Source organism: Hyposmocoma kahamanoa, unplaced genomic scaffold, assembly GCF_003589595.1.
Source record: "Hyposmocoma kahamanoa isolate Upper Pololo Valley unplaced genomic scaffold, ASM358959v1 80, whole genome shotgun sequence".
Taxonomy (NCBI): Eukaryota; Metazoa; Arthropoda; class Insecta; order Lepidoptera; family Cosmopterigidae; genus Hyposmocoma; species Hyposmocoma kahamanoa.
The window spans coordinates 7,326,485-7,339,181 of record NW_020654051.1 but is presented as its reverse complement, the minus strand read 5'-3'; the positions used below and the strand labels follow the sequence as shown (position 1 = coordinate 7,339,181).

Below are 12,697 nucleotides of genomic sequence, written 5' to 3'. Positions count from 1 at the left end.
TTCCTATTTAATCTTACAAATGTCAAAGTTTCGATGTTTATACGTACAGTCGATGTCCTAAGATACCTGATTCCCTAGCCGACCTTTTAGTTGTGAGAGCCTTCTTACGCATTCAATAGAAAAAGTGTAAAGGGCTTCCAGCATTTTAATTGAAATTTGTATTTATCTAATGTAATTAAAGATCAAATTGGCTTACAAGGTTTCCTAAAACGTCATTCACTAACGTTATGATGCACTAAGGAAGTCATATCAAGATTAATTTTACATCTTACAGATTAAAGGTTAATTTTGTTTAACACCCTTCTTCACACTGATCTACTTAAAACCAAGAAGAAGGTTAAGGTGTCAGGTGTGTAACATTACTACTATATATTTGGAGGTAAGTTGTCTACTTCATCACGCCGAAATCGCTAAACAGATTTTGATGAAATTGACTGATTAAATTATTTAAGAATTATTGTTGAAATACTTATTATTCTCGCCGCAAATGAAGATCCCAGTAAAAGCTAGTTACTATACCTACCATAAACTTTTATCTGCGATCCAATCGGTTTTCTACTTCCCATCTAAAATGTTTGAGTCGCATTGCATAGTTTTAGTGTTTTTTAATGCTTATTTTCTTCCAATTTCGTACGACATCGAATGTATGTACGTGCATGTCTGTTTTCTCGTGCTTTTTAATTCCTTAAACAATTGTAGAGTGCAAACTGATTGACACTGAAAATCACCAACTTTCCATATTTTTACCAATTATTGACATGAAGGTTTTATGTTTTGTACTAAAATTTTGATTTCATGCGTGAAAGTTTGTGAACCGGGAACGAATGCCAATTTATAAGATTTTACAAATGAAGCATGTATTTTTTTATAAGTTTTCACCCATTTATTTGAGTACGCAAGGGTTGCAACATACTGCCTCTTCATATGTTAATATCATTTCTTGTCGAGTTCTTAGGTTTTCGCGATTGTTACACATAGGAAATGAAACTATTTTTCCGGATTTAAATCGCGTATATTTGTTGTTAGTCAACCGTGACCATGGGACCTGTGTGTTTCATTTCCTATCATTCCTTGTTTTGTTGGAAAGGGCCACAAGCAGGTCACAAGTGCATGTTCTTTTAAAGTTTATTTCATACGTCATAATCATAATGCGTTTATGTGGTTGATGGTATATAATTGTATAGGACAGGGTAAGTGTCCACGTTTTTATAGGTCTTCTATAGAGCACGAGATATCATCGGGTTTGCTCCTTATGCTCTTTTCTTAGTAGTCTTGTTTTTTATAAATTCTTACCGTTAAGAAGAACGCAAAGGTAAACCATACAGCCAAGTCTTGGTAACAGTGCCAGAAACAAAAGATAAGATTATTCATATGCATTGAGTTTTAAACTTAGATGAAAGTACTTACAAGGCAAGTGTGATTGCAAAGGGTTACGAACCTACAAAAAAATAACTAAGCGAAACATATACTCTGACGAAGAAAGATAACATTGATTTAAACTTTCACGATTTCCAAACATTTGATTTCAAATTCGGGACTCAATCATGTATAAAAACATATTTTATTTACCTCGACGTTTCGGCCGTATAGCAACGTCTATGGTCTCGAAAAGACTGAAGACATAGATCATACATATAGACTGGCTGAAGAGGCGGGTGTCAACATTTTCTAGCCGTGTGAGTCTTAGAGGATGGAAAAAAGTGTGAGTTAATGAAATATGAACGTCGAGGTAAACAAAATAAAAAATATGTTTTTATACACGATTAAGTTCCGAATTTAAAATCAAATAGGGAGAGCATTGACTTACTCAATGAGGGAGAGAGATTACTTTGGGAACATTATAATTATTAATACAAAGATCGTATACAAAGAAACATTTCTTCGACTTGACAGACCTCGACAGTCATACTCTGCCAACTGAGCTACATACAGGTCGAGTCAGCAGATCTTACGAATTCCTGTGTTTGTTATAGATCTCTGTATTGGGTTTTTTCGGCTTTTTAATATTGTTGACCACTGTTGACCATCAGAAACTGAAAAGTGATGAACGCAATTTGTAAGATAAACTATTCATTGTATGGGTTTACTGCGTCTTATCGGGTTATCAGACAAAGTAAGGTTATTTATAATCAGCGATTTTATTATACACAATATAATCATGAATACATTTCTAATAAACCAATAACTCTATTAAACTAAACTATATTCCAATAAATACCCAGTATACTAATAATAAACAAGTGTAACTATACTGCACTATTATAATAATATAACTTAGAACACGAAAATCAATGAAATAATAGAAAAAGATAACAATATAATTTAAAAATACATTATTATATCTTACATCTCCTTCGACTCCCTTTTGTAAGTTTTCCACAGTAGTTGCTAAGATATATCAGAACCCGCCAGAATTGGTTTAGGCTTTGGACCATTGTAATGGCTTTTAGACACCTTTTATTTTTCTGATATCAGGCGGACAGTCCTTACGGTCCATACGCATAGTTGTGAAACCAACCTTGACGTTTGCCACTCAGATCTTTGGATTTAAAGCTCTGATGGCACTGCAACTGTTATCGACAGGCGCGTAGCTTATCATCAGGCGCACGACATGTTCGTCCTGTCACTTGATATTATAAAAAATAATTAAATAACCCTTTATACAATATAATTATGTATACATTTTCAAAACCAATAACTCCGTTTAACTAAACTATATTACAATAATATAACTAAGAACACGATAAGCAATGAAATAATAGAAAAAAATAACAATATAACTTTTAAAAATACATTATTTCATCATAAATCTCCTCCGACTCCTTTCTGGAAGTTTCCCACAGTTGTGCCCAAGTAATATCAGAATCCGCGAAAATTGGTTTAGGCTTTGGACAATTGTAATGGCTTTTGGGCACCACCTTAATACTTTTATCTTTCTGGTAAAGTTTCTTACAAATAAAACACATAAATTTTTTATCTTTCTGCATGTCATCCGTCTGATATGGCCTTGCTTTAATTTCTTCAATAATTTTTTGGTTAGAAATCAAGGCTTTTGTCTTGTGCTGAAGATATTCTTCGTACAAATCGTCGTCTCGCATTAAAGTGTTAATACGTGCGCTTAGCCGTAGTGGCGACGGAAAATCATCGAGAATCAAAGCTGATTTGTTGTTTGGCAGCCAGTCCCTTATCGTAGGAGCACCAAAGTAGATAGGCACTACACCCACGTGGATCGCTCGCCAAAATTTCTCACTTATATAATCGTCACAAAGGCCATTTTCTATTGTGAGCACGAATTTGTATCTAGCCATAAATTTAAGAAAATTTTCTGCGTATAAATTATTTAAGTAATTACTGTTTATTTCTTTTAAATGGTTAGGTATGGGTTTGTTATTTAGACATGCGCCGTAGGAGTCTATTCGCTGGTAGTTCATCAGTTCTTTAACGTACTCATCTCTCTGTGTTGGGGCTTTGCAACTGGACTGTATGTACAAAATTGGTGCTATTTCTTTCAGCGCACGATTTTTTGCTTCAGTTTTAACGAAATACTTTGTGCTCGTTATTAGTTTTAAAGAGATCATATAATGTAAAGGATATGGCACGTCACTGTGTCTACTAAATGTGCTCGAATAATTAAATAGGTTTAAAATTTTTTCATGCATGAAATGTAATACGTTTTTTGGAGACTCTTCATGTTGAAAAGCCCAAATTACCTTCTGAGGATTTCTTGGTAATGGCATATTGGCGAAATTTGTACGACTTCCGTAAAATAAATAAGCACCTTCACTGTTACGTGGTAACATAAGCTTTTGGTTCGTCCAATAAACATCACATAATTCCTCGCACTCTATGGTACCAAGTACGTCTGTGTTGAGATTATCTTGTGACCAATATATTATAGTAGGGTTCCTGGTGCAATTTAAATATTTTCTTTGTTTCTTAGTCTCTTGCTTTTTCTTGGGTTTTTCTTGGTTTTTAGTAAAATGCGGATCAGATTGGGAATTCCATAAAACTAGCGTTACATATAACATTATAATTATGAAACATAATTCAACAAATGTAAAGTCGAATGCTCCGCTTATTTTATTTTTGAGGGATTTTCTGTTTTTCATTTTGCGTAAACACATCTATATTAGTTTTTCTTCTTGAATCGAATGAAAATGTCTATGTATAAATATAGATATCGTTCCTCTTCTTTTGAATATTATGGCCCCGGATGTATTATAATTTATTTCCTTAATGGCGGCCATTAAGTGTCGTGCCATCTTAGATTTTTTTTCCATCCGGTTTCCACAGTTTCCATGCTTTGTTTAGCTTGTGTGCAATTCAAACTTTACGCTCTATTATCTACTACCATAACTTAAAGATTTTGATTGGGTAGGGCCTAAAACGTGAAAACGACGTGACACAATTTTAAAATGTAACAAAATTAAACTTACAGTCAGTCAGTCACTTGAGTAAGAGTTATCCTAAAATATTTCAGTATTTTTTTCATCCTGGTTCAGCCATTCACTATCAGGTGGCGTTTTAATAAAAATGCTATTAGTATATAATAGCTACCTATTACACGTTAGATGGCGCTGAAACTCATTTTCGTTACACTGAAAACTCACGGAGCGGTTTTCGCCCGCGTCTGCCGTGGGACCGCGGCATCTGTAGAATGTAATAGTTAAATATATAAAATTAGTAGCACATTTCACGACGCGTTTTACGCCTGTAGTGGTGACGGTTGCTCGCGGTTGCCGCGGCGGGGTACTAGTTAAACCGTGCAGGACTCGATCACCTGCGCGCTTGGTGGCCGTCGCCGTCGTCGCCCGCGCACTTAGGCGGTCGGTTCAGGCGCAATGTGATGCAGGCGCACGCGGGGTGTGTTCTCTATTAACCGCGCGACTTGCGATTTACTCCCGCTAACTTCACGGTCCGTTCTGCAATGGCAACGGTTTCGTGCCCGCAACCGCAGCGACTACATGCCCACACAAACTTGCAGGGTCATGAGTATTGAAATAAAACCGCTGTCTAGCAGCACTGGCGGGCGCGGATGGAAACCGCTCCGTGAATTGTTAACCTTATTAACGTTAAACTGACGCTACTCAACGAGAGCTACCTAATCGATAGTTAGAAACCAAGTGGCTGTTTTTCTCTGTTTCAATTTTTCATACTATACCTACACTAGTACTGGTGTATTATTAAATTAATATATTAATGTACATTATTATTATTTTCTTAATAGCGGCCACTAGGCTTGGGCCAGTGTCAGTTTTATAAGAATAATATAAAAAATATGGCGATCGTCGCCAGTGTCAGTTTTCCATTACACGTTACCACGAGTTAGTGAAGCTGTCACTGTCAAGAGGAAACTCGAACCATCAACTAACTTAATAAATTAAATTATGTTGTTTTTTTTAAAAAGGATTTATGTAATTTTCTATAATTGTTTCTAATTTATTTTGGATGCACATGTAAAATAAAGCCGATTTTGTTTTATTTATTTTTTAAATGCTATTTAAAAAAATTTTTTTTTTGCTATGGAAATTGAAACAAAGTCAGAAATAGTAATAAGAAAACCAATCTTTCGATATTCCTGTAGCTTTAATCCAACCTTCTTTTATTTGGAACTCATCGGAAAAATTTAAAAATTCAAAATTCCCTACGTTTCATCTACGAGTAGGTATAATGGAATTTATATACCTAAATTATCTAAAACAGTAATACACATTCATTTTTCTTCAAGCTACAGCAACATGCAAATTGACATGAAATTGAAACGGTTGTCCGAAATATGAGTTGTGTTAAAGTAACTCGATATAAAATGTTTAGTAATATTAATAATAATAAAATAAAAGAAATCAATTTAACGTGAATGCTTTTCGCTTCGATATTTTAGGGACTTTAATTACAAAAATCATAGTAAGAAATTCAAACATTTCAGTAAAAAATTATTGTCGATAAACATCAGTCATCGTAAAAGAACATCATCATATTTGAGTCTAGAAATTTCTATGGAGACAAAAAGAAAACATTGAATAATAATAGAAATAGTAACTAAAAATGCAAATAGCCGGTGGAATGTTATCTCACTGGTTTTAAAATGTTTGTTTTCAATCCAATTTTTATTTACAAGGTGTATCGCTACAACTTGGCATTTTCATTTTACGAGAGATCTAGTATTTACAAAGATTGCCATGTCACTGTGACGATGTTTGTAGGCCTGTCACGTGATATGATCATTTTGACCATATCGAGGCGACACGAACACGCCCCCATACCAAATCTACCCTTTTTTCCCCTATATCTATGGGAAAAACTAGCTACTACTCTACTTATGTGCCAAATAAAATAAAAGACAATATATAGAATTTTCTCGTTTTTTTCTTTTTCTTTCCGGGGTTAAATCAACATAAGTACTTTTCCTCTCTTGAGGGAAAACCGCTACGTAGCTGTTTTTTGTAACTAGTTACGAAAGACGATTTTTCCTTCACTGTTACGTAATTTTGTCACGAGTTAGTTTCACCAGTTATTAAAAAGGAATATTTAATCATATCGCACTGCTATTACAATAGTGTCGTAACTCAAAATATGTGAAATTCAAGATTATACTTATCTGAATGTAACATTTGAATCTCTGCACATCAATACAATCGTCGGTAGAATATTGTTAGTAACAATTAAAATATATCTATTTAACTCAAAATGCGACAAACCTTTTCTGGACAAAACAGTCCTTACTCAAAAATATGAAATTATTTTTTCCCTTTTATTTTTAAATATATTTGGCAAGTAGGAAATTGTTTAGATGTCTGTAATCAACTTTAACCTATGCATAAATTTTTATAATCTTTCACGGGAAGTGAGTAAGTAATTCGGTTTTCATCGATTCTGCAAAAGTATATTCCTTGGGTTAATACACTATTGTATTAACAGCGCAATCTGTCTTTGTCTTGCTAGTGCCAAGACATGACGATTTTACGCCATTTGTGCCGCCTCGTGTTAATGTTAGATAGGTAGTATTAGAAGTATTTTTAGTAGGTACATTGGTCAAATGGAATTTAATTAAAGTGATTTAGTGCCACTTTCAGATACAATTTTGGTAAAAACAAACGCAAATCAGTTCGGCAGTCTGACGTTATAGGATTGCCAAAGGATTGACAAGCTGACTAAAGGACACAAGTTGACTATAATTGGAACTTGGTCGAAAATTATTTAATTAATTATTATCTTAACGGAAATTATTTTATATACATGACAGCTTGTGTGTTAATTTCACATTTGTCAAAACGAGGCGACAATTAATTGATAAGGTGATTGTAGAGCTTAGACTATGGAAAAATGTGGAGCTTGGCAGCAAAACATCTTTAGATTCAGGACTCTAGCTAGCTAGCTAGCTACGTGGAACATCAATGGTCTCGCTCTTAATGAGAATGAGACGGAACTCTTGATGATACAGCATAACCTAGATGTACTACTGTTCTCTGAGGCTCATTACACCGCATCATCAAGCCTCAAATTCAATGACTACGTGTGCTGTATCACCACTCATACTGACGGAACTAGACATGCTGGAACGGCAATAATAGTAAAAAAGTCTGTCAGACATCACCTCATACCAGAATACAAAACAGAACAGATCCAAGCAACGACAATAGCTAACAACAAACGATCGACCATAGTGCCGTTCCCGACTGTATCCTAGCTGTGATACAAAACTTGCAGTCGCACAGCATTTTTACACCCAAATGTTTGCGTAGTATTGACTATATTTTACTCATGCCTATGCCTAAAGATGCCCGAATCTCATGATATGTCACATGCCTGTCTGTTTTGATCATACGGCGCACAGCATCGATGTTTTTGTTATTCACAGCAGTGGACGGGCGACCATCACGAAATTCATCACTGAGATTCACAAGACCGCGTTTGAATTCTGCAAACCAGCTATACATAGTCGTCTTGCATGAAGCTTCATCGCCAGAAGCAGTTTGAAGCCGAGCGAAGCTCCGCTGAGCTGTTAAATTATACTTCAAGTCGTAGAAAATCATACTACGAAAATTTTCACAAGTTAAATCCATGGTGATGTAGACAACCAATTTCTAAAATGACGCCACAATGTAAAAACAAGTGACAGTCAGATGAAACAAACTGTATTCTACAGGCAAAGAGTTCCCATATTCAAATGTTGTAATTACTTTTTAAATATTGTTTATGTAAGTGGCGAGTTCCGAAAACTTATAGTGCGCCCTATGTAGTTAAAAAATGTCATCTACCATTTTCCTCGCTTTAGTGAGGTTAAAATTTGTGTGTTTTGCTCGGCAGCAAAGTTGTTTTGCGTCTCGTGCCTTGAAACCCTCGCTTCGCTCAGGAATCTATTTTAGTCTGTAATATATCTTAGCTTCCTTCGCTTGCTCAGGTTTCAATACAAGCATTCGCGTTAAAGAACAACTTTGCAGCCTTGCATAACAAATAACTGTTATACCAATGCAAAAAGAAATATTTATTTACCTACACTATCAGCTCAATGTACAAAACTTAGGTCTAAAGTTCATAGGGCGTAAAAAAACAAATGATTTTTCCAAACACAAAGTTATATTTGTTAACTAAATTAAGTGTGTTTATAAAAACATAGGTAAAACTCATGATTCTAAATTAGAGGATAAATTCCACAGACGTAATATTTAGATAGACGCCGCAAGTACAGCAAATTTGAATGAAAACCAAGCGTGACACATTTTTTGTACCCACTATGACGTCACAAGAGCTATTTAGTGATGAAACCTCCTTCCGCTCGCTCTAAATCGATTGATTGAACGGAATACGCGTAAACACGCGTATTCCATTCTATTAATTGATTCTTAATAGAATAACTTTTGTTCAAGTATTTGTTGATTACAAGTAGTCGTAGTATTTATAGTATAGTACAAAAATATTAGAATAAGATAGTTAAATCCTTTGTTTTACTTGTTTTAAAAAATGTACATTAAGTACTTAAAAAAATTAAGTCTTTAATTTTTAATCGACTTCAAATATTAAAATTATTGTCCTTTCAATAAAATGATCTTATTATATAACATATTTTTATAATAGAAGATCTTATTGATTAACTTAAATAATGAAAACGCACGTTAATGTATGAACTTGCGATTGCTTTAATTAATTTTACTAGATGGTTTTCTGTTGGTAATTTATTAAATTGATGAATGGCAAGAGAAATGAAAATGTTACTGCTGACAAAATATGGTAAAATCTTATTGCACATTTGGATAGCATCTTATGTGGGATAAACTAGACCACCTTCGTCCTCGAAAGCAACGAACTCTTACGTATGACCAACTCCAATCTTTTTTCTTTACAAAAACCAGGAGTTGGTCATTAATTAACAGTGCGCTTTCTTTACAGCGCACTGTTAATTCTTTGCTTTATGTATGTAATAATTTGCTCACTATATTCGTACATTCGAGGCAACGAGCTGCAAAAATTATACAAATTACAGCTGATACTACTGATAATAGATACTACAAAACTTTTTCGTCCCTTTGTTTTCAAAATCGATCAGAATCGAGAACAGTGTTGCCTAACGTATACATCACTAAATGTTAAATTTGGCCAAAGAAATGTACTAGCGGCCGTACCACGAAACTGAATGCATTATACAAAAGTGCGTTCGTTCGATGTTCATAGCGTATTAACAAAGGATCACAAACATATCGTACCAAGTAAAAGCCGCAATGTATTACAAACATGAGGCATACACTCTGTTGCATATTTGTTTTCTCGAAATTCATACAAAACCAAAATAATTGTTTTTAAAATAAATTATGCATCTTCTGATTACAAAATCACTTGCCTGTGGAAGCAAACGTCCCTGTTTACCCGTTTACCCACAATTATGGTGATTTTGCAGTTTATAATGGCACAATTATGCAATTTTTCGCGGTTTCGACGGGTGTTTATCTACGATAACGGTCGAGCGCGTTCTGAAGTGTAGAAGCGGCAAGTAAGTGAATTTCACTTACTTTGGGCACGCAAAGTACGTACACTTGAGGCGTCTATTTAAATATATGTCTGTGATAAATTCCGTACCTGAGAAGCATTACACTGTAAGTGCTATTAAGAAATGCAGAATGTCACACGCCATCACTTCAAGCTACACATTGACGTATCTTGTTCCGTTGCATTGGAGGCGATTTTCGAACAAAAATGTGTAGTCTGATGTGCCGTTGTCCTTAAATACAACATTTAGAATGGCTTGAAATAAAACTAATTGAGTTTTAATAACATTTCGAACTACCCTTATTGTCGGACAAACTGCTTTTCGACACAAAATCGCTTCCCCCGTAAAATGGGGCTTACAGTGTAATGCTTCTCAGGTACGGAATTATGGAAAACTTTATGATTATAATATGTTCGATTACATCTAGGTATAAATTATAATATCTACCAATAAACGAAAAATGCCAGTAATAAATTGTTAACATCCTTTTACAAAAAGATAGTCTACGCTAGTCTAATAATAATTAGGTATTTGAGATAAGATGACTAGCATGGCTCTAAAATTTTGAAAATCTTCTTTAAGAGAATGCTCAACTACTCGTAGGTTGGTTGGTCGGTACCTACTTTTTTTTGCAATATTCCTCCTTATTTGGTACATTCCAGTTTTATGTTAAATCTCAAAAGGTGTAGGACAATAATGAGTGTTATTAATGATACGTGTTGGCAGTGGTGCTTCCCTAGATTTATGCAACTGTTCACACAATAAACATTCCAATTTTTCCTTTACCAACTCAAAGTCGGTCTGATAAGGTCGCATTTTTAATTCTTTAATAAGATACTGATTTCTAACAATTCCTCTCGTTTTATGCTCCAGATATTGCTCGTAGAGGTCGTCATCTTGGAGTAAATTATCAATGTACGCTATTAATAACTTTGGTGTGGGAAAATCTTCAAGAAGTATTGCCGATTTTTCATTTGGCAACCAGTCCCTTATCGTCGAAGACCCAAAGTAGATAGGCACTACACCTACGTGGATCGCTCGCCAGAACTTCTCCGTTATGTAGTCATCACAGACGCTATTCTCAATTGCAATAACAAATTTATATCTCGCCACGAATTGGAGAAAATCGTTCCTTTCTAAGTATTTATAGCCAAAGTGTCTATATGCACTTGGCAACTCTTTATTATTAAGACACTTGCCATAAGAATCTATTGGTATGTACTTCATCAACTCTCGTATGTACGAGTCTCTCATTGTCGTTGTCTTGCAATTAGACTGTAAGTACAATATTGGTGATATTTCTTTGAGGTAAGAATTTTTTTTCTTAGTTTGAACGAAAAATATTTTACTTGTAATATTATTCAAGGATAACATATTCAGTAATGGGAATGGTATATTACTGTTTCTGCTGAACGTGCTTGAAAAATTAAATAAACTTAGAAATTCTTCGTCCAAGCATTCCATACAATATATGGGTGATTCTTCTTGTAACAAAGCCCAAATATGCTTCCTATCTCTCGGCATTTGCATTTTTTGTGGAGGAACGCCAGGGTAACTTTTGAGGTGAAAAATATATGCTTCTACACTTTTACTTGGTATTAATCCTGGATCATAATCATAAGATATGTCACATTTCAACACTTTATTACAGATAATAGTCTGCGTAGGCCTGTCATACGGCTCTATGTTGAATAATTTTCCATAGTAAATAATATGCGGATTTCTTTCACTTTTATAAACTATCGAATCGTCTATTTCATCCAGTTTAGATATCGTGAATTTATTTATTATCAATTCATAGTCAAAAGGTTGAATATAATAATAAATATCGTGACTGTAAAGATTTTCTCCATAATCGAGCACGCTGATAGTTAAAGTAAGCAGCGACCACAAAATTTCCTTAAGTAGCACCCATAAAACTGTTTTTATTGAAATGTAAGTAAATACATTGCGCATTCTGCAAGAAAAGAAAATATCTAATTCAGTAAGCATTAGATTTTTCGTTACTTGCCTAATCAACAAAGATGTTAACGATTTACTGATAGATGGCGATTGACTGATCATACTTTATTGCTTGGGATTTCATTCAGCTCTCAGGATTCATTTTCAAAACCATTTTCAACCGACTTCAAAAAAAGAAGGAGGCTCTCAATTCGGCTATGTTTTTTGTATGTATGTTATGCGATAACTCCGGGAAAATTTGTGAATCGATTTTGATGATTGTTTTTTGTTGGAAAGAGGCTATCTCAGTATTGGGCCCATTTACATTTGAAGAAAATATTCCATCTCTTAAGGGTCTCGAAGGGGCACTGTCCGGTAACCGATTTCAATAACACTTGGCAAATAGATGTAATTAATTCCACGAACTTTTGAGGTCGGTTTTTTTATAATTCAGTTATCCATTTAAATAAACCCTTAGAAGAACTCAGATATCGTTTCCAGTGTATAGAAACTTATTTCTACACTAGAAAACATTTGATTAAATCTTTAATTAATAAATACTTATCACAATTTAGTGACGATGATGGATGCAGAAAAAGCATTTTAGACGTGTAATACGTCTAAAATGCTTTTTCTGCAACCACGTGTTTTAGAAACATCATGTTTATTTATTGAGATTTTAAATATTTAGTTGTCAGACTCACATAATAATAAATAAATAATTACAAAGTTGGTAATATCTAAAATAATATTATTACACTAATGTAGAGTAGT

General features: G+C 34.3%; 1 protein-coding gene across 1 annotated transcript; it reads right to left on the bottom strand.

Moving 5' to 3' along the window:
* Positions 1 to 2,783: 2,783 nt before the first annotated feature.
* On the bottom strand, positions 2,784 to 4,239 carry LOC113233952 (alpha-(1,3)-fucosyltransferase 10-like). The gene has a single exon (XM_026469188.1). The coding sequence runs from the start codon at positions 4,122 to 4,124 to the stop codon at positions 2,784 to 2,786; it is 1,341 nt and encodes a 446-aa protein (XP_026324973.1). The 5' UTR covers positions 4,125 to 4,239.
* Between the last annotated feature and the right edge of the window lie 8,458 nt (positions 4,240 to 12,697).

Excerpts from the sequence above, each read along its gene's own strand:
- LOC113233952 (XM_026469188.1), bottom strand. The coding sequence starts at position 4,124 with ATGTGTTTACGCAAAATGAAAAACAGAAAATCCCTCAAAAATAAAATA.